Source organism: Euprymna scolopes, chromosome 2 (genome assembly GCF_053919585.1).
Source record: "Euprymna scolopes isolate OS-2025 chromosome 2, ASM5391958v1, whole genome shotgun sequence".
NCBI classification, from domain to species: Eukaryota; Metazoa; Mollusca; class Cephalopoda; order Sepiida; family Sepiolidae; genus Euprymna; species Euprymna scolopes.
In genome coordinates this window covers 163,812,557-163,835,820 of record NC_136483.1, presented here as the reverse complement: position 1 = coordinate 163,835,820, position 23,264 = coordinate 163,812,557, and the positions used below count along the sequence as shown (strand labels likewise).

General features: G+C 31.9%; 1 protein-coding gene across 1 annotated transcript in view; it reads right to left on the bottom strand.

Moving 5' to 3' along the window:
- LOC145298489 (uncharacterized) overlaps positions 1-23,264 on the bottom strand; it is a 62,354-nt gene that overhangs the window by 27,006 nt on the left and 12,084 nt on the right. Inside the window, exons 2-7 of the mRNA XM_080144322.1 lie at positions 22,823-22,943; positions 14,315-14,433; positions 13,175-13,271; positions 8,786-8,895; positions 6,829-6,910; positions 3,841-3,968 (exon numbers count right to left, since the gene is read on the bottom strand). Of these exons, the coding sequence (XP_080000448.1) occupies positions 3,841-3,968; positions 6,829-6,910; positions 8,786-8,895; positions 13,175-13,271; positions 14,315-14,433; positions 22,823-22,943 (657 nt within the window). The remainder of the gene's footprint in view (positions 1-3,840; positions 3,969-6,828; positions 6,911-8,785; positions 8,896-13,174; positions 13,272-14,314; positions 14,434-22,822; positions 22,944-23,264) is intronic.

Genomic DNA, 23,264 nt, shown 5'->3' with positions numbered 1-23,264 from the left:
ACTTGTTAATTGTATCTTGTTTCCCAATGCACTACAAGCAACACGAGTTGTTTTCTTAATAGTTTTCCCAACAACTCCCATGTTGGACATGAAATTAAAGTGATATCCAAAGCGGTATCAAACTGAAAGTTTACTGGCTTCTTGTTTACCTCAACGAGTATATTTTTCTCCGAGCTTCAAAATTTATATCGAAAGTAGCAAAAATTGAATTTGATATGACTTTCTGGAAACGTTCTGGCATTTTTCTGTGGTTTTTACCTCTTGGCTGTACAGTATTCATCCTGGAGTATTACGGTTATTTTTATCACAAAATCCATCTTTGTGTGCAGGCACCTTTACAGTGAGTATCCATAGTCTGTCAACACTGAAGGAAGTTACCATGTAAGTGTGAGCAATGGCAAGGTTACATGCCTAAAATTGTATAACTTAAAATTGTGTTGTAAATTTTCAAGTTAATACTTAATAAGCAATTTTTTATATTTTTTCTTCCTTTTGAGGAGAAGAGTAATTCTTTTAAAATCCAGAGATTAAATATCAATTGTATATTTTATTATAACTTGTTTAACTACCTGATAATTATGATGATCTTGTAAAGTATGTAATTTTACATTTTGTTTTTCATTATTTCAACATTTTCTATATAATATAGCAGCAGGGAGAGTCGATGTTGTCCGGGATTGCATGAGGATCAACAAATGTTCAACCCCCTCATACTTTTCTTGTCATCGAAATCGGTAAAATCATCCATTTTTTTTTTTTTTAATTTAATCAATTGATTGTTTGCTCTAGGCTTCCCTGACTATACTAACTGGCAGAAGTTTAAATGTAATGTGAATAGACATCTTGCTGCTCAACGCCTTACAGTCCCCCGTTAGACATGATTCCAAATAATAGTTCCTTATGTTCCAAGTGGCAATATCGTTTTCATATATCGCATAATCATGCTGACACACGGGTCTCGTTAGATCACTGAAGTTAAGCAACAGTAAGCTTGGTTAGTATCAGGTGGGTGACCAATTTGGAATTCCAAGTGCTGTATGTAGGATGATGTTGACACTTCCCTGCAAGAGTTGCAAAAACCTGACGTCATTTCCCCTGACAGGGATATACATGCGACTGGGGATTACTTGTGAATTTCATCCTTTGGTGGTTAAATCCACATTATTTGAGGTAATATATAATTTCATCTTCTTCATATGACGGGTTTTCATCTGTAAAATTAAACGTGTCTGAATTTTACACACCGGATTCTTTTTATTTTATTTTTTTCGGGAAAAAATATTAAATTGGCTGGACTGTTTTTATCGTATCCAAGAAATATACCTCTGTCGGCTTTAATATTCAATTTACTCTTTTTCTCTATATATGCAAAGCAAGTTGAACCAAATATATGCATTCTGTTTAAATTTCTTTTTTTGCCGCAGAAAGATTCATATGGAGATAGTGTTTTGTTAAAGCACCTATTGTGTATATAGGCTGCCGCCATAAGTGCATACGTCCAGAGGTTTTTAGGGAGTTTTGATTCAATGAGTAGGCATCTTGCCATTTCAAAACCTGTCTGCCACGCACATTCAGCAGTCCTGCTTTGGTGTGGCGATCTAGGAGCTGATGTTTCATACCTGATATGATGGTTAATTAGTAAAAGTTCAAAGTCTTTATTGGTGAATTCCGTACCGTTGTCAGGGCGAATACACTTGATTTTACCGTAGGGGGCCATGTCGGCTAGATATTTCTTAGTTGCTAGCAGGGTATCAGATTTGTTCTTTAAAAAGTAAACCATTATTAAACCTGAATGGTCATCTACGAAATTCAACACATATCTATAATGTTCTCTGGCCATCGGTTCTACGGGACTGTTCAAGTCACAATGCACAATTGATAGGATTTTTTTGGCCTTTTTGTCTGGTATCTTGTTTTGATAGGTTGTCATTTTCCCTTGCGTACAGACGTCGCAGTTGAAGGTTTTTGATGTTTGTATTTGCATTCCATCAACTACAGTCGGCAACTTTTTGATATCAGGAATATTGCAGTGTTCAAGAATTTTATGCCATGTTTGTAGATCATGGCAGGCGGTTTTTGATGGGACTACGCTATTTAAATAATATAGTCTTCCATTTTCTTTAATGTCGAATACAGTTCCATTCGGGTATACCAATTTTGATTTATTGGGGCTAAAGTTTATATTTGCACCTTGTTTTGTGGCAGCTTGTACAGAAAATATATTTTGTTTAAATTTTGGGATTAGAAGAGCGTTTTCTAGAATACAGAAACACAATTCACCTTTGTTCTTTAGCGAGATTTTCGCATTGCCTCTTTTCAAAACGATATCATTGACTCGATTCCCGTCAGCTAGTTCTACAAAATGAATTTGTGGCTTAAAGTTGGGATCAAAATTGATAAAATCAGATTCCTTTGTAATCACATGTGCCGTGGCCCCACAATCGACAAGAAAATTATTATTGTTTGTTGAAGCATCAAATGTACACGAAAATAAAAATATATGTTCGCTAACAGAGCTCTCTACATTTTTAACGTAGTCGCCATTTTGAGTTCTGTATCTACATTGGAAACTCTTGTGATTAGGTCGTCCACAATTATAGCAAATAATTTTTGTACTTTTCTTAGGAAAAAAACTTGCTTTTGGCAAAGTTGCATTTTTTATTCCTGGCATGGGTATAATTCGATTTTGGTGTTTTTATGTGTGTATTTTTAAATTTCATGATATTTGTGGATTCGTTTTTTTCTGTGGTCATTTTTTTCAGTTTCTTCGTAACTTTGAGTGCTACCTTGAATTGGCTAAAAGTCATGGGTTTTTCTTTCTGGGTTATCACGGTGGTAAATGGCTTCAAATCACTCGGTATTCCCTTAAGGACCATGGAAATTAACAGACTGTCACTTATAACTTCAGACATTTTTAAAGAATTTGCAGTTGTCTTGGCTCTTATAATCAGTAATAGTTTCGGCTTCCATTCGTTTTAGAGAGGTCAGTCCAGTGTATAAAGAAATAATTTTGGGTTTTCCTTTCGATAAATAATGCTCTCTCAATATGTTTAATGCTTTACAGCCGTCGTCCAGGACTTCTCTCATTACCAGTGATAGACTTCGGTCATCTAAACACTATTAATTCCGCAAAGACAGTTGCGTTCTTTTCAATGAAGTCGGGGTCGTTTCTGTTTTCAGGTTGTGTTTGTAGTACTTTGTGTAGCTTTTGGATTCGTAGATATCCTAGAAATTTAACTTGCCACAATTCGAATTTTGATTCGGATCCATCGAAATTAAGACGCACGTTGGGCGCATAACCTCTAGAAGTGTAAGCCATTTTGAGTTTCAGAACAGTTTCAGATGGTTCGCTGTTACACATAAGTCCTGGGAGGTGACTTGTTTGTAGTAGACAGTTCCACAGAACAAAATATTCTTACCGTGTCGAGACGGAAAAGAACATGTGAAATTGCTCCAGAAAAGGTTTAATATTTATGAAGCAATTCTGGTTTCTGATTGGTTGGTAGCAGAACGTGAATTAATTTGATTCGTCAGTTCTTAGCAGCATCGTTTATAAATAGAATCGTCCGACTGTGTGGGATCATACCCCATTAAAAACACCAAAATATTGCAACAGTTGTTTCCATTCCATGCCTTGTTTTGAGTATATTAAAAAAAAAAAGAAGGTAAAAAAAAAAGAAAAAAAAAGAAGGTAAAAAAAAAAAACAGAAAAAAAGAAAAAGAAAGAAAAGAAAGAAAGAAAAGAAAGAAAAGAAAGAAAGAAAAGAAAGAAAAGAAAAAGAAAAGAAAAAAGAAAGAAAAAAAGAAAAGAAAAAGAAGAAGAAGAAAAAAATGCCTTACCAGCTTTCGATAGAATGTCCTCTGCTTTGTTATCAAACAGTGGGAAAATTTTAGCAACCATCTCTTTGGTTACCATGCAAGTTGGCTTCCTTGATAACATGAAACAGTGCGATAATGTTTCAAAGTTTCTGGAAGAGAGAGAGGAAAAACAAAATAAAACATTTTTAGAGGAACAGAAGAAATTTGTATATAGGATGGGTGGAACAATAAAATTGTCACCCTAGGAAAAGCGACATGATTCCATTTCCATTTGATGAAAATTGGTTTTCTTTATTTGTTGCAGATCATCTACTAGTTGGCCAGTTGTGTACAAATCCCAAGAGCAATAGGAGCCTTCTATCATCTCTGAAAGTGACACAATGTTAAACGAGCAAGATCTCAGAGATGTGCTGCCGTACAACACATGCTCTCTATTGATCCAAGTTATGATAACAGGACCATTGCCAGCATCCTCAAAATGCAAATCCGGATAGTTCAACGCTTGAGAGCACATCTCAAAGTTTCTGGCCACGGTTATGGTCTTTGGTATGGTTTTAAGTGAGGGCCACATCATACCACCTCACATTTTCAATGTCGGCTTGAAAATCAACACCAAAGTGTACCTGGATGTGCTGAAGAGTGTGGTGATCCCCAGGTGCAATCAGGTGGCTGCTGGTAGACCCTGGGTGTGGCAGCAGGATTCTGCACCAGCCCACAAGTCCAATGAGACCCAGGCTTGAATTCAGAAGGAGTACAATGACTATGTACCTTTCTCTCAGCTCTTTAGCTGCTGTCTGGCATAACATGCTGATCCACCAATCACAACACTGTGCGCTAAATCGTGGCTACAAAGAGTAAAGAAGGCCGATGCACAGGACATCGTGATGTCATTATCAGATTCAGTTGTAGGTATATGGTTTAGGCTACCAACAGCAGTTTCCTCTAGTTTTCAGTTTACTAACATGGTATATTCTTGCGTTGTTCCAAATTACCGGGGAAATTATCCAAAAGGCCCCAATGTACATACATTTTCTTTTCCTAAATTTTCTCAATTTGGATACGTACCATTAGAAGGGAAAATTTTTATTCCAACCAAATATAGTAAAGTAAGTAATGTTATTTGTTAATAATTAAACGTGTATTTAATTAGAACTGTATTCACGTACTTTCATAACGTTTAATAACATTGTTAATATAAATTAAAGAAGCAATACTATTTATTGCTAATACAGCAAATATTATGTTGATATTTTTAACTGTTTATTTTCTTATAAGGCTAAAAAGTCTATCAGGAAGGTTGAAAATTTAATTTAATTTTGTTTTTGAAAATTATAAACAAATAATTTTTACATGAAAATAATTGTCAAAATGTCTTTTTAATAATAAATAAAACCTTTCATTGAGTATTTCCGAATTATTTTGAAGTTCTGTATTTTTGTCTAAAGTCGGTTTGAAAATTATTCACCACGTGGCTATTAATGAAATTAGCCATGACTGAGCGTTATATATTAAAATTGATTGTTTCTTTTTAAAATTATAAACAAGTAATTTTTACATGAGAATAGTTGTCAAAAATATTGTTTTTTAAATTTATTTACTTGCCTCCCCACGAGGGCACAGTTAGACACAAGATCAGTTTTTAATGTGGGAAAATCTAGCTCCCCAAAAAAGGGCATTCTGGATAGGAAAAAAAATAAAATAAAAATTATGTCAGTCATGAAGGATTTCTCCTCCACTGACCGAGGACAGAACAAATGAAGTGTAGCATCAGAACAGATACTACACTGTGATTATTATTATTGTAAATGTTTGTTTACTGTCTTTTCTTATATTTTAACAATAGTTTACATTATGGTATGAATGTTTTCTTTAATTATGTTTTTAGGTATGTGAACATCATTTTCGACCTAAGGATGTAATAAAGGAGAAGTCAAGATTCGATGATAAAACGTGAAATAAACATTAGTCTGAATAATCTCTAAAGTTCCAAAAAATAACATTCAACCCATGTGATTTTTCTCTAAATAAAATTAAAAAATATTTCTGCACTAGTAACTTTTATTGTTTGTTTGTATTTAAATTATTTGTTTGATTTCAATTTTTTGTATTTTATCGTTTGTTTTCACTTTTCAAATTATTCATCGTTGGTGTTTAATATGCTATTTAATTCTTTGCTTCCTAAATTCATAATTCACTTTTATCAGTATTAAATTGTATATTGCTTTAAAATTACTTAATTGTACATAGATAATGTTTATATTTTATATTGAATAAAGTTCAGTTTCAGTATTAATCGAACTATGTTCCTTTTTCTTTTTAAAAATGTTTTATTGCTATTTTTTGAATGGCCCTGATATAGTACTGACAGTCTGATAAATCTAACCTACATTGCCTGCTGGCATTTTTTAGTTAACAGGCCTTCTTCTTACTCTCGGTGGCCATGGCTAAATTACCAGGCAGCAACACAAGCATGCCTAGCAGACGACTTTTGGACAAATATTGGAAAAGAAAAAAAAAAAAGAAAAAAGAAATCATTTGCTACATGCAAATCATCTTTAAAAACCTCTACCAATTAAAAAAAAAATCTTTTGAAAAAAATATTCTAAAAATATACTTACTTGGGGGCGGGGAAAAAAACAAAACATTTTTATAGTTTTCCTTGACAAAAGAATTTAAACTTAAAAAATAGCAAAATATGTGAAAAACAAACCAAAAAAATTTTTTCTTTGTTTTTTTTTTTTCATTTCCTTAATATTATTTGACCCTCAAAAATTAATTTTTGCTTCTTCTAACTTTTTCTTTACAGTTATCATTAAAGAAAGAAAAAAAATGAATAATAAAAAAACCCACCAAATTACGGCAGTTCATTTTTTTTTTTTTTTTCCAAATTTTACATTTATTCCTTTTTATAGATTTAAATACTCGGGAGTTATTGATAATATAGATGTGATAAATGGAAAAAAAAAAAAAAAAAAAACTTTTCATGGAATATGAAAAAGGTGTACTTACGCAGAAGGGCCTTTTTCCAGAGACTGGAAACTTGCCCAACAATTTTTGAACCCTTTTATCAGTTCGAATACATCGTCACATTCTGTAATGTCAAAAGATGTCAATTAAAAACAAAGCTTCTTCTTATAAGAGTTATTTCGTTTTTTTTTAATTATATTTTTAAGGTTTTTGTTACTCCAGAAAGATTAAAAAATTAATTTTTATTCTTTTACGTTTTTCCTTTTTATTCACATAACGTCTAAAGCATCATTTATATCTTGCTTTATTTTATTCATATATATATTATTTTTAAAATATAATTATCCACCGACAGGTTTCGTCATCTACGACTCATCAGAGTGGCTGAATCTTCCATGTGGGGGGTACCAAATTGATTAAAGGGAAAATTATTCCCAACTCGCATTTAGGTAAAAATGCACTTTTGTAAATAGTTAGGTTCATTCAAAGCGAATCACAAAAGCAAAAACAACATCTATCTATATTTATATAATTAAAATTATAAACATTGTAAGGAGTCTATATGGATCGATCAACATTTCAACAGTTCAAGTTTTGTCAGGACTCCAATTGAACCTCACATATCGAAATAAAAGATAGAACAAAATAAAATCTTCCCAAAAGGTTATCGCAAAAAAAACCCCCAAAAAAACAGACACATGATCCTTGACCTATCTTGGATGTTATTCCAGCCTGTAAGCCACCAAAATTTGTTTGCTTGCTCCCCAGTCTTTATTTGCTCACCAAGTAAGTATCAAGAAAACATCTGGCATACATATATATGCTTTCTTGATGCTAACTCGGTGAGTTGATGTGGAACCAGCATTTTAAGGAAGCACTTTCAGGTAATTCATTTTTTTTTTGGAAATGGAAGTTGGGAGCAATCCAACTTATAAAAGCATTGAATACACAGGAAGTGCAAAGAAATTAAAGTTAGGTTTATGAGAATTGGAGTCATTTTCAGGGCAAGAAGTGTAAGACAATGGAGAGAAGAACTGTGACAATATGCAAAGGTTTTACAAGCACTAGTATATTAGATATTTGGAAGAGTGTACTGGGGGGGGGGGCGAAATTCCACAGGAATTGAATAAAGAATTCAGCCAGAGAATAAGTACAGAGAGAATTCAGCTTCAAAGCTAAACAATGGCTAAGGTAAACGAAGTGGCTAGCCATTCCTCACGGGTTGAACTAAAGCAATCAAACAATATATTTGGTGGTTGTTTAGATATAGTGAACAGATTGATTTTTTTATATATCGTTTTAAGCAAAAACAATATTACATTGTCATGTCATGTCGAAAATATTAATATATCCAATTACGAAAATTCATTGAGTAGAACAACTGCTATTGTGTTTTTAGTAAAAAAAAAAAGAAAAAAAAGAAAAAAGTCTATCATTAGTATAAAAAGTCTATCGCTATAAACAACAAATATTGCAGCCATGAACAAGTACTCTAAAATATTCGTTTCAGAGTTATGTTTCCTGCATGTAGACTCCTACTGTCTACTTTATAACGTCTAAGAAAAATGCAATTTCCTTCAAAAAAATTACTTTTAACTATAAATAACTTTCTAATTGATGGATTTTCATAAATTTTGAATGTTTTACTATTTTCGACATGAGAATTAAGTACATAATATTATTTTTGCTTAAAACGACACATAAAAAAAAAAAAAAGAATCAATCTGTTGACTATCTTAACAAGCCCCAAAATGTGTAGTGGCCATGACAAAACGATTAATCCAGGCAATATTGAGAGACCATTCATGAGTATATAAGAAAGTGCTTGAAATGAATTAGATTTCAAAATCTTCTGAACTGTCAGAATTTTCAAAAGTCATGCCATTTTTACTTGTAACTAACACTAGAGAAGTACATGTCTATGTATTTGCAGAAAATTCTTGAAAATTAAAAAAAAAAAAAAAATCAGGAGCTGCTCCTGCTAATAAACATATCTTACCAACTGTGCAGAAATTTATGGAAGCATTGCTTAGTTGGTTTTCCAAAAGAACCGATTCCCTCAAAGGCGGGCAGGATTTTCCATGCATGTCTGAACATTTTTTAAAAATACTGGAAAGAAAAAATATTGAAATTTACATAAAAAATCATCTTTTAATTTTTTTTTTTATCTGAAAATATTTTTCTATAAGCAAACAATTTCAAATAAATAATTTTAACAATAATAAAATCCCTTGCTATTCTTTAAACAGAATATTGAAAGGTTTTATTTTTATAATTTACCTGAAATATATGGTATTTCCAAGAAAAATAAAGAGGAAAAAGAAATTCAGATTTGAATTATTTGGCCTACTGAGTGTTATTTACAAAATATTCAGGTGTTTCTTGTCAAACTTGTAAATCTGTATGGAATTTTGAATGGAAGCCTTTAATTAATTTACAAATCTGCAAGGACTCATGGCATAGTGTATAAAGTACTTGTTATAAGTTACTCTTTTGGAGGTTGAAGGTTCAATTCTTCTGAGTGCAGGTGACACTCAAAATACAATTGCGAATTACTTTGGACTTCTACCTGATGGAATGAGAGCATGCTACCCTCTGGATTAAATAAAGTTCTGTTCAAAATTCTGTGCAGATTCCAGAGTTCGACAAGATACATTTGAAGAAGGCCGGAGGTTACATCAACCAAACGTGATGAAAATACACTCAAGATTAGAACCATAGTTTGAAGAATCCAAATAATACAAGTTATCAATCCTCATCTCAAAAGTTAAAAAAACAAGAAAAGAAATGTTAGCTTACAACTTTTTAATTCCTTCCCCTAACGCCTTATCTATATCACAGCAATCCCATTCTTACATATTTCTAACATGCAATTGGAACTATATGTACAAATAAATGACCATTTACATACTAGATGGAATGCCTAATTTGTGCGTGTATATATATATATATATATATATATATATATATACTATTATATAAAAGGAACTTTGTGTGTGTGAGTTTGATCTCTATAAACTCCAAAACAGCTGGGCTGATTTTTATGAAATTTCATACAAATGTACTTTATGTATCTGGTAGTGTTCTTAGATAGATTTTGCATCAAAATGTCTTCAATAAGTATCAATAATCGAAAAAATCTGATGAAAGCTTTGACCAAAGTTAACACCTTATACAGCCTAACATCACAAGTTTATTTGAGAAGAGTTCTTACTACACAAGCTGTAAGGCCCAGCATATAAAATTAACAGTAGTTTCTTTGATATGACAGGGCGTGTTCAAAATGAATGTTTCTGTTTAGAGCACAATTGAACCTTGATATGTGACTTTTGCATTTTAAAACTTTAATTCAAATCAGTATATATAAAAATTATTTTATAAAATCAACAGTAGGTTCTCTACAGTGCAATGTAGACTACAATGGACTGTGAACTAAGTCACTGCGGGGAGGCATGCGAAGTTTCCTCCCAGTGCACCATAATGGATCCCCTACTAGAGCATGCAATCACTTGATTTAAAAAAAAAAAGAAGAAAAAAAGAAAAAAAAAGAAAAGAAAGGGCAATTTCAAAGATTTCTATTACAAAAATATGTGAATGTGAAAAATTTGTTGATCATCATTAAATCCTGAGCAACGTCTGGTCTCCCTGCTGGTATATATATATATATATATATATATATAAAAATTACCACATAATTATCAAGAAGACTTATTTTATTATTATTTATAAAAAAAAAAAGAAAAAGAAAGTCAGCTGACCAGTTTCGCTTTTACTCAAGAGCTGTATTGAAGGATGTTTTAAAGGAAGAGAAAAAAAAAAAAAACTATGTTTAAAATAAAGAGAAATGTTTCTTCATTTATCATATAAATCTCGCCTGTCTGTTTAAATGTATGTATGTATGTATGTAGGTCTCACAAAAACTTTCAACAGAGGCGACGGATTTTCATGAGATCGGTATCATTTTGAAGCTCGACATTTTGGACGACAAATATAAAAAAATTGGCCAAAAACATTAATTCCTTCACCCTCAACTGGGCACTTTTCTACAGGGAGGGGTCGCTTTTTTCACCGATATTTTCAAAAGTCATTGCCTCTTTTCGATTGTCTAGCCTTAATTTAAACGTGCAACACTTCTGGTTTGGTGATGGATGTGACAGCTAACAAATCATTTTTTTTTTTTTTGCTCAACACACACCTACAAACACTCGAGCAACGCTGGGCACCCAGGCTAGTTAAAAATAAATCAAACTACGATGATAGTTTTGGTCTCCATACCATATGATATATATTTCAAAAAGGCAAATCATCCGACGTCAATGTCTCATCAGGGGCAGATAATTTCAAAGTACAAAGAGTTATGTTTCTTTAAACATAAAAATGGCTTCAGAAGGAATACAATTTCTAATCTTATACTAATGATCTCAATTGCAGATTTGGAAACTATCAGTTATTTTAAGTTTGTCTTAGTTTGGCAATTCATTATGAAGAGACTGACACCCAAGTAACGTTTGCAAATAATATGATCAATTTATTGAAAGAAATATTTGATGAATCAATAATTGCATTGAATGAACCTGTCACCTCATCCACGTGACTTAACCCCATTAGATTATTTTCTTTGAGTATAAGTAAAGTCCCATGTTTATACAGATAAATCAGATACAATAGACCACTTGAGAGACAACATTCTTTATATTATTGCGAAAATACAACCTAATTTAATGCACAGAGTTGGTGAAAATTGGAGTTCTAGATGGGGAAATATACAAGAAATTATAGTTAAATTATGATTACCAAAAATTAATCTATTTATCTAAGCTAGCAGGGACGCCTGGCATAGCCCAATCGTAAAATACACTTAAATATGATATTTTAATTTATGCAGATTTCGTATATCTTATAAAGTTTTGATTTCAAAAATAAAAAAATACATCTATGTGATTTGGGTGCATCAGCTTGAATTGAAACCAAAATCAAAACTTATGAAAAAAAAAAAAAAAAGAAAAAATATATATATATACAGGGTGACCCCCCCCCCAAAAAAAAACCGGGCCCCAACTCAAATTAGGCCCCGTTTCTTTGTCCGATTGAAATAAAACTTTGGTCATAACTAGTTTATTATATTCAAAACATCACATCAACACACTAAGGTCTTTGGCCTATTTTTCTTCGTCGACTGTAAAGTGCTCAGAAAAACAATTGAATATCCTGTTTTTTTGGGGGGTCAACCTATATATGTAATATATATATATATATATATATATATATATATATATATATATATATATATATACACAACACATACTAGCAAAAGTACCCGCCGTTGGCTGGGTTCAAAAACAGCCTACAGAAAATGGATTTATGAAAGTATGATAGGTTATGAAAAGGAAGGGTTGTAAAGAGATAGCTTCGAATTTGGGGTATCAAAACCAAAGCAAAATATGATGAAAGTAAAAATAAAATAAATAAACCCCATAATTTATTATACCATACCTGTTCACACTGAAACACTTATCACAATAGTCTGTGGATCTATATTAAAAAACATTGTTAAACTTTGTGACATATTTACATTTTATGGAGGTCAGGTGTGAACGAAATCCCCATAATTTTATTATACCATATTTCTTCAAACAGAAACATAATTATCAAAGTATACTTACACAGATAGATATGAAAAGTCTTTAAAGTTTGTGCCTATTTCCATTCTATGGAGGCCAGGCGCGAACGCAGACCCCACAATTTTATTATACCATCCCTATTTAAGTTAAAACATACTTAAAAAAGTATTCTTATGTACATCTATATCAGAAACACTTGTAAACGTTTCTTTTTTTAATTTTTAAATTTTTTATTTCCATACTTTGTGGACCAGGTGCGTACGCAGACCTCACAATTTTAATGAACCACTTTTCTGCCAGATCAAACATACCCATTCCTGTGTCTCTATACATCTATCATTATATGTAATCAGTTTTTTAAAATAGTCAACCATATGGGAGCCTATTCGTGACTAGACAACACACACATTCAGCTTTATATTATATATATATATATATTATTACAAAGAATAGGTCATAACAATTAAACAAAAGTCACTCAGAAAAAAAAATATGTAAGTGTGACACACAAAATAATACACATGCTATCGTATTAATATATAGATTAACCCTTTAAATTTAGCCCCCAAATGCAGGTTCATTTTGCAGTTGATTGATAAAACAACCCCAGCACATATGGTGGAGGTTGTCTGCCTAACAAAAAGTTTTCATTGAAATACAGAAATGTCTAACATCAAGCTTCCAAACCTTAGCCGCACAGGCCATCGCCATGCTGCCATAAAAAAAGGTCACCCCCACCGCCTCCCATAAAAACAAAACTTTCTTACCTGCAATATTTTGTTGGATCTTTGTAAAAATTATATGAATCCAGTTCATAGCGACAGCGTTTTATTTCTTCATAGGAACTCTTAAAGTCAGGACAAGCTAGAAAACAATGATAATGCATTAAACTTTGAGAAAATTTATAGCGAAAAAACATGAAACTGCGAAGAAACACAAAGACTGAATGACTACACAAGGGAGATTATTAATGCAGACTAGCAGGAAATGGTACAACGTGCACGTATATTATCTATGATAGATCGAAGAAATGAATGTGTGGAGAAATAACAATAACTTGATTGCGTGAATGTGTGATGCAGGAGAGATTAACTAGGAAATGAATGACCATAGAAATGATAAAATGATGAATATTTTTGGATCATAAACTACCAGTGAAATTGAAATCTATAGATTACCCTCCAGAAATGCATTTTGACGTTTGCAAAAATATATGCACATGACTTAAAAAAAAAAAAAAAAAAAAAAAAAAAAAAAAAAAAATATAGCTAAATATTTAGAGACTTTAAAAAGAATCAGAATTGGTAATTGTATCAAAATCAGAGATTTAAAATAGAATTGGGAAAGTATTGGAATTCTTCCATTACTAGTCAAGATAGAGAAAATCAGGAGATGTTGAAAAAACAGACATCTCTAATTTCTGGCGAATGTGAGTCAAGGTAAAAAAAAATGTAGGTTTCAACTTTCTGGTCATGAATGCATGTTTAATCATCATAACAATGCAATTTGCAATCTCCTCTAATTTATTTGGACAGAATAAAAAAGAAATAGGAGGCATTACTTTTGGAACGTCTATTGTATATTTCCTAACTTTATTAATGATTTATTTGCAATATTGTATTTGCTATCTTTAGATCAAATTATTTTTTAATAATGCACATATATATGTACACATGGAAAAATGCAAAAGGAAATGCCAAAATTATTAACATCAACATTTCATCTTTATTTCAAGATTTCTTTAAGATGATAAAATAAAGACGAAACTTTGATGAATATGTAAATAATTTTGTTTTTCTCCGTTATGTTGGAATATCATTTTCATAATTATCATTTTATATATATAACTAAAATTTTTAAGAAATTTAATTATTTTTCATGACTAATTAAATCACCAAATGTCTCACATTTATTGATTTTTGTCAGCAGTTCCATTTTCAGTTTGTCCCAATCGACAGATAAGTTTCCATCATCTTCGCATTCAAATATGTTCCGTAGGAATTTTTCTTCATCTTCGTTCATTTTTCTAAATAAAAAGAGAAAAAAATTAAATACCACTGAAGACAAAATGAAGTAATGTACAGAATGATTGCAAAAATCATTTCTTATTTTTTTAAATCTAATTTATGAATAAAAATTGGTATTAAAGCTTTTGGAAGCATCATTAAACATTTAAAAACTTTGAATAAACAAACAAAACTGTTTTTGGAGCATTCAATTTTTTTGCCTTTATTTTTTTAAGTTAAAACGGTACTTTTTCATAATTTGACCAGAATTCTTGTGATTTCCTGTCAAGCCCAGATCGGGTGAGACCGGCATTCATCGGTGTCAGCCGAGTTGCGTAACAGACACAGACTAAAGAAAAAAAATAATAAATACAAATGCAAATTATAAAAAATAACAAAAAACTACATTGAAAAAAGCAAATATGTTTAATTTATTTTATTTATTTATTTTTTTTTTGCAAAATATTTATCAACAGCAAGTTATGTAAATATTGTTATCTTCAAGAAAAGGTTGTTTACCCGTATAAATGTTAGGTGTAAGTACAATTTTTTTTGCTTTTCTTTAACCGTATTTTTTTTCTTGTTTTGTATTTTATTTTCAAGACTTTTTATTCAGTCAGATTGTTTTTTTTTTTGTTTTTTTTAGGGAGCAGGGATCACACAGAAATAGAAAAATATGTTTGTTTTTTTTTTTGTTGTTTTTTTACGGTTGTTAATTGCCGGCGGAAGAACTTTCTTGAGATGAGGATATTTCCTTAGGAATCTTTTACTTTGGTCAACTGTTGATCGACCATTGATAGCAAAGAGGGAGGTGATGGGCCCCATCACTGATTAGGTAGAGGAAATGGAAGGAAGCCCCCCCCTCCCCCAAACTGGGTAGCTTTCGGAAATGTGATTTATGATGGAGACAAAAGGATCGTTTCAAAATTTTTGTCGGTGCTCTAGCAGAGAGTGATCCGCGCTATTTTTTAAATTGTATTTCCAAGTTTAATTAAAGTTTTATGTTTTTTTATTCAATTGTAAGGTTAAAGTACAGAATAGGTACAAAACACCCTCCCCCTCCCCATGTTAAGAATGGCTTTTTAAATAACATTATTTCAGCACAGATCACTCTCTGCATGAGTACCTTTATGTCTTCACATAAATTCAAATAATTATGTACCCAGAAGCTCCCGGCTGGTCCCGCATTCTTGCTTATTATGCTGTTTTGACCCAGTCTCCCTACGTTATGTTTTCTTCGGTTGAATAGAGATTCATCAATTTCTACAGTGTGCTCTGGGCCTCCCTATCTGCCGGGGATTCCTCAGGAAATACTCCTGACAAATTTCTCTCAGAAAGTTCTTCCAATTAGTGTATGTGTGTTTGGATATAACACCGCATTCTCTTCTAATATTTTTTAGGGTTGCCATTTTGAACGCCCATAAATAGATTATTTTTACTATTGTTGCAATATCCAAATTCGATCGTGCAAAAAACGATCCTGTGTGCAATGATATCCATTGTCTACATTGTCCGTTGGTACACCGCCAGGAGAAGCCATCCTTTACGCACAATCTTTTTTTTTTAGTAAACATTTGTGTTTACAGTTGGTGCACCTTATTTTTTGGGAAAGCAATTTCTTTTCCTGGCAATATGAGATTGTCCGCATCGGCGTTTCCATTTATTTTTCTAGCATGCAGAGATTTATTTCCTTGCCTGTCATTCTTTTCTGTTTGGCGAGTCTGAAAATATAGTTGTTTATCAGCTTTTTGGGGGTTCAGTCGATTTCTTCCAATTCGAATGTCGTCTGCTTTCATTTACATATCGCTTTTGCATTAGCTAAGCAAACTCCCAGAAGTAAAAAAAAAATATTCAAATCAAATAAATCATTAAAAATAACTAATCATTAAATAAATTACTAAAAACATTAAAAACATTTTAAAATCAAATTAGCATTTCAACATTTGAACAACGCTCGGCTGACATCGATGATTGCCGGTCTCGCCAGATCTGGACTTGACGGGAAATCATGAGAATTCAGGTCAAATTATGCAAGAGTACCATTAAAACATTAATTTCAAACCATATTGGATCCATCATCAGAGAAAGAAAGAGTTCTTGTGTTTGTTTGTTTCTTTTTTTTTTGTCTTGCCAGTAAAATCCGTTTCCTTTTTTATGAATCATATTCTTTACAAAAAAACAAAAGATGAGAACATACATAATGTTAAATTTTATTTAAAATTCAATACATCCACCACCATTTCCCTTTATTTTCTTAAGCCACTCAGTAATCATATCGAATGATCTTCTTGGAAATCTTTGTGGAGTGACAAGAATCACTTCTCTTAGTCGTCCTGAAAGTTTTTTTTTTTTTTTTTTTTTTTTTTTTTTTACATGGAGGTTACCACTTATCAAGGCCCAGAAGCTACTCGGTGATAAGGATTATTGCACTACAGTAATCAATATTGTAGTAATAGATAGTATTGGAGATTTGATAAAGTGTCTTAAGGGGGCGATTCATCAGGAATTTGTTTATGTTGGACTCGAAGACATCCAAGTTGTAGTCAGGTGGGAAACAGGCAAACAGAAGAGAGTTCCACGGGCATGCACTTCTAAGAAAGAAGCTTTGTTCATGGAATCCACGTTTTGATTTAGGCACAGATAAAGAGTGGAGAAAATAACTGACAGTGGTTTCAGCGAGACGGGTGTTTTTCGTGAAAGATAGGCGAGGGGGAACCAGAGATTGAAGCTCGGACAAGCACCTGCCATGGAAATAACGATAAAAACAAAGACAGGCTTGCAACGTCTCTTCTGTGGGAGAGAAAAGGGCATCCTCAACTAAGCCACAAAGTCTATTTTGTACTCTGTCAAGGCAGGATAGGCTGTTTTTAGCAGCTCCAGACCAGATGTAGCAGCAGTACTTCATCTTTGGACGTACTTGGCTTTTCTTCTGGTTGCCACTCATAAGCAAATAAAGATTAATACAAACCTGATTTTGTGCAGCATGTAGAGTCTGATGGTAGACAAAGAATAAAGAAAAAAAATAAAGCAATGGCTTCTACTACTAATTATAATTTGACAGTATGTCGAATTTAACTCCAGAAATTGTTAGTTGAAACTACAGAATAGTTAACAATCCATTTGGGAAAGTGCAGATAGTTTACAATTGATTATTTAACCGCCAGCTTCATAGAGTGAACTTGTTCTTTTAATCAATCCCAAAGAAAAAAATGTTGCATGATATTAAATCAGGTTTTCTAGCTGACCATTCATGTGAACCACGTTGATCTAACCATCTCCCAAAAAAAGTGAATAGTTGAATGAACACTGGCATTCAAAAGTTTTTAGGAAGATTAATTGATGCGAGTCACAAGCAGCTAGAAAAAATAAAGACAAATAGTGGTGGCCATATTTAATTTTAAATAAAATCTCACATTATTTTTCTCACTCATTTTTGTTGTAAAAATATAATTCATAAATAAATTACAAGATTTTTTTTTTTAAATAGGCAGTAACTTTTAAATCTATATTCAATATTTTGGTAATAAATTTGTACAAATTTAATAATTCGCAGGATAAATTCTTGCTTAAAATTAAAATTCTAAGTGCTTGTTAAGATAGATTGTTTTTTAAATATGTTGTTTTAAGCAAAAACAATATTACTTGTCATGTCGAAAATAGTAATATATCCAAAAATTATGAAAATTCATTGAGTGGAACTGCAAATGGGTTTTAGTAATAAAGTTCCATCGCTATGGTCTTAAAAAAAGTCCACCATTAAAGTATTGAAAATGGAGATAAATATATCCCCTGCATTAGCAATCTTCAAGATGTTTAAATCTAGGGAAAATGCAATTTCCCCCCCCCCCAAAAAAAATTACTTTTAACTAGAAATAATTTTCTACTCAATGAATTTGTCGTTTTTGGATATATTACTATTTTCAACATGAAAATTAAGTAAGTACTGTTTTTACTTAAAACAACATTTTTTTAATCTGTCAACTATCTCAACAAGGACCAAATTTATTATCCACCATAAAATCCCTTTTTCACAGAAGAGATTTATGAATCTCCTACTATTCATTGATTATCTCCACGAAATGTGCTCGACTGAGCACCGATCCTGGGTTTTATCTTCATAGGACCTTCAGTCAGCAAGAACTAGTCTTTTTCTCCTACAATGTAAAATAACTTCTTTGTTCGCCTGACTTCAGTTTTTTTGTTGGTCATTCTTTTGAGTTTGGGATTTCGTCTGTATCGGACGTGCATCAAAGCTGTTGATGGTTGTTCACTTCTACGGTACTTAATGATCTCAGCTCACGGATATAGCTTATTGACTCCTCCAAAAAATCAAGTTCAATTATTTGCATTATTCTGTGGTTTATTTATGGACCGTTTTCCTTTTCCAGCCTGATCAGCAACAAATAAAACCCTTCAAATTAAAGATGGCCAACTGGTAGGCCATCAATTTGTGGCTAATCCTGTTGTCAGACAACTAATGTGTCTGGTTGAAGCATAGAACCAAAATGATTAGCAAGCAACTCATATTCAACACAACCACCTTGGACATACCCCACCACCAGAAATGAATTTAGAAAGAAATCCTTTATTTTATAATAGTCAATTTTTATGTGATATCATAAGGGAAATCATTATTAAAGTTTTTGATTACTTGTGGAGGAGGAGGAGGAGGAGGAGGAGGAGGAACTCTTTCCCTGTTTTACTTCTAACTTGTTTGTACTAAATGTGGACATTAAAAGCAGAAAATATTGAAATGAATACATCATACTAGCAATACACATGAAAAAATTGAAATAGCTTGAAATATTTCAATATTGGTATGCATAGAAAGAGCTTGATGAGCTAAGAAAGAATCTTTTTAAAATTTTAAAATCTGATTAAAATTAAGGAAGTTATGGCTGTTTTTGTGCCTCACACGTTTGGATATTTTTCCCTCTTTAAGACCATATGCGTTTCGTCACATTTTTTACACTACTTTTTCAGTAAAAATGTCATATCTTTGTTAAAACACAAGACTAAGAAATGAAATTTACCATATAAGTGTATTTTTGTACAAGGAATCAGAATATGCAACTGAAAATCTCCCAAAGTTTATGGTTTCCAAATAATCTGCAGTAAATGTGCATAAATATGCAGCAATTCCTTAAAAATGCCATGTATCCATAAACAGAAAAGAAATTGGAGAACTCAAAGTTGAATTGTAATGTGCTTTATGTACAAAAAACTTAAATCTAAACATAGGACCATTTAAAAATGAATATATTGCAATATTTCATTGGTATTATTGTAGATTAACACCTTCTGTTTAACCCCACTCAACTCCTTCTGACCACCCCTCCAAAATGTGATTCTACCTTTTTAGGAAATTATGTATAAAATGCCATGAAAAACTTTAATGAAAGATAAACAAATTATTTTAGAATTGAATGTAAAATAATTTCCTATTACAGGTCATTCTAGCATTTTAGGGCAGTTAACTGTTTTTTTTTTCTATGGGAAAATATGCATGCTTTTTTTTTTTTTTTTTTAAGATGATTATGTGTAGTTTTAAGAGGGTTTCTATGCAATGAGAATATGGGGAGGGTTGCCATTCGGACTTTGAATTAATTGTAGGGCTAAGAAAAATTATGTGTGAACATACTGAAAACTTGACAGAGACAAAGCTAACAAAAACAATATTAGAGGGGGGAGCGGTTAGTTTCACAAAAATTTAATGTAAAATAATTCATCATTTCCTGGCCATTCTAGCATTTTAGGACAGTTAACCAATTTATTTTTATGTGTATTTTCCTTTAAGGAAGGATCTATTTTTTGTTTGTTTGTTTTAGATGCTTGTATGTGGCTTACAGAGGTATTTTGTTGGGGGGGAGGGCTTGCCACTCGAACTTAGTGTTATTGTTAGGGTTAAAGAGTGTTTTAGGAGGAGACTTGCCACACATAATTTGTATTAGAGGTGAAGTTAAGAGAGCTTTTTTTCAAAGAGAGCGTTCAAAAATTTGTTGATTTCTATTTTCGAGGTTGAAGGTGTTAATTCCATAGGCCGTTTATACTACGCTCGAGCAGGTTGTAAAAAATATCTTTCGCTTAATAAGTAGAAAAAAAAAATAACGAAATAAAAAGCTTCCTAATTGTAGTTTGATGTGTTTTCTAACTGCTTTTAAAATTTCAAGAATATTGATATAGATTTTGAGGGTTTGTATTACTATACACATAGATTCGAAAAAGTTGTCAAAAAAAACAAATATATAACAAATAAATGTTATCAAAAGCAAGTTACTTTTCTACCTAACTGGATAATTTTTTAGTGTTTTTATTTAATGTAACATGTTTATTCAGCTTGAAAACAGTGTTTACCGATGTTTTGGAAAATTTAAAATGGCGCCCGCGCCCGACTCTCTTGAAACGATAAGTTTGGGGAAAAGAGTTAAAAATAAAAAAGTAGACAAAATACTGCTAGAAACTCGCTCAATATATGTTACCGTGACATAGGCTGACATATATTCGGTGAGTTTTTAACAGTATTTTGTATAGTTGTTTTTTATTTTTAACTCCTTTTCTCAAACTTACCGTGTCAAAGAGAGTCGGGCCGGGCGCCATTTTTAATTTTCCAATACATCGGTAAACACTGTTTTTCGAGCTGAATAAACATGTTACATTGAACAAAAACACAAAAAATATATCCAGTTTGGTAGAAAAGTAACTTATCTTGCCTTTGATAACATTTATTTGTTATATATTTGTTTTTTGACAACTTTTTCGAATCTATGTATAAACGAGATTTTGATACTTATTTTGATTTTGAAAAAAAAAACATTTGTGGCTGTTCGCAGTAAAACATTGTTTTAATTCGTTGTTCAAAACTAATTTAAAGAATAAAAGTGCATGCAAGCTATATATCTACAAAAGTTTATTTTGTTTTTTTAACCATGTTTTTAAATTTGACGAGCAATGTGAGAAATTGCAACAGATTCATAATGCCGAATTGGTTGGGATTGTTGTTATTATACATTCTGAAAACCGAATAGTTCTAAACTAATGTTATTCTGATAACAAAATAGCTCTCATTAAACATATAAGAACATTTATATTCATATTTTCATGTTTTTCTTAATTCGTTCTTGAATAAAAATTAAAGAACGCGTGTTATTTATACACTGTGCTGTGCTATGGCTGATTCTACAGGCTGGAGCTGCTGCTGCTGCTTCTAGTAATACTAACTTCATTTGACCAAATTCGAGAAATAGAAACAATTTTTTTTTCGGGTAGGTCCTTTTAAATTATCAATTACCGCGGTCCTACTCAACATAAAATAATACTTTTAATTGATAAAGATAGTAAAAAGATTGATTTACTTACTACTGGGTGTCCGAAGAATTTTTTTTTCAAAATGTTCAATACTCGTCATATTAAAGTCTTATTTTTAACACGACAAAAAAAGAAATTGTCAAAAATATTTCGGATACTTGACAGTATTAAGATTAACACCTCTTCTAATTGGTTCCCAAATTTCATGACGAAATTCTTCATACAATCACGGTACGGACCTTTAGAAAACAGGGGGGTCATTACAAAACCTTACCGAAAACGCCATTTTATGACGTTCACATTTTTATCACTTTATTTGCTTAAAACTCTTAAAATATATAATGTACATTCATATTTATTAATTCATTTGAAAGTATATTCATTTCCGAACAAAACAGTAGTAATTTGAAGACTTGAAGTGCTTTGGTTTAAAAAATATGGCTATTTTAGTAGAACTACCTTGAAATCTGTGATTATCCAAAGCGTTTTTTCGTCCGTGTGTATTACTAATCATACCTATTATGACATATGATAGAAAAACATGGACACTTAATCTCTAATATAAATCTCACCTGTCTGTTTAAATGTATGTATATATATGTTTGGCTGTCTGCTTAAAACTTTTGACAGAGGCGACGGATCTTCACAAGATTGGTATCGTTTTGAAGCTCGAACCTTCAGACAACAAATATCGAAAAATTGGCTAAAAACATTAATTTTTTTCACTCTCAACTGGGCACTTTTATACAGTGAGGGGATGCTTTTTTCGCCGATATTTTCCAAGGTCATCCCCCTTTTTTTGATTAACTAGCCTTAATTTAAACCTATGTCATTTCCGGTTTGGCAATGGGTGCAACAGCAAAGATGTCAATTTTTTTTTCACATTATTTTCCTCCTTCACAGTGGGAGTTTGATCCTGCCTGCCTGCCACAACTTTTTTTTTTTTTTTTTTTTTTTTTGTTTGCTAAACATAGGACATATTCCAACACCTGAGCAATGAGGCTCGTACAGGAATTAAAAAAAAAAGTACATATTGGAGAAAAAAACTTAATTTTTTCTTACTTGACGAGCCAATACACAAATAAGCAAATCAAATATACTTACTGGTAAAGCGCAACATATTCCCATCTGTTGCTTATGCTTGACATTTTTTCTTTTATTTTTGTCAGAACATTTGCAGAGTTTTCCTTCATGCATACTCCATGAACATCATTAATGGAAAAAACTATAACGACAAAGAAAGAAAAGAAGCATTTAAAAGTTTGGCAATTTAAGAAGGGCAGATAATCCTACTCATCCTCCCGGCCTACGGATGCCATAAAATTTAGGTAATAAATAGAACAGCATAAATAGAAAAAAAATGGCACAAAGACACAAATAGATGAAAATCTTACAATTAGTTTATTAAAATCTAGGACAAAATGGAAAACATTAAAATATTTGTGAAATTAAAAGAATAACAAGTAACGAGAGTGCACAGTGAATGGGGCATAAAAAAATGACTAAGTTCAGCATTTGGTAAAATAGTCCCCAAAATGGAGTGTTT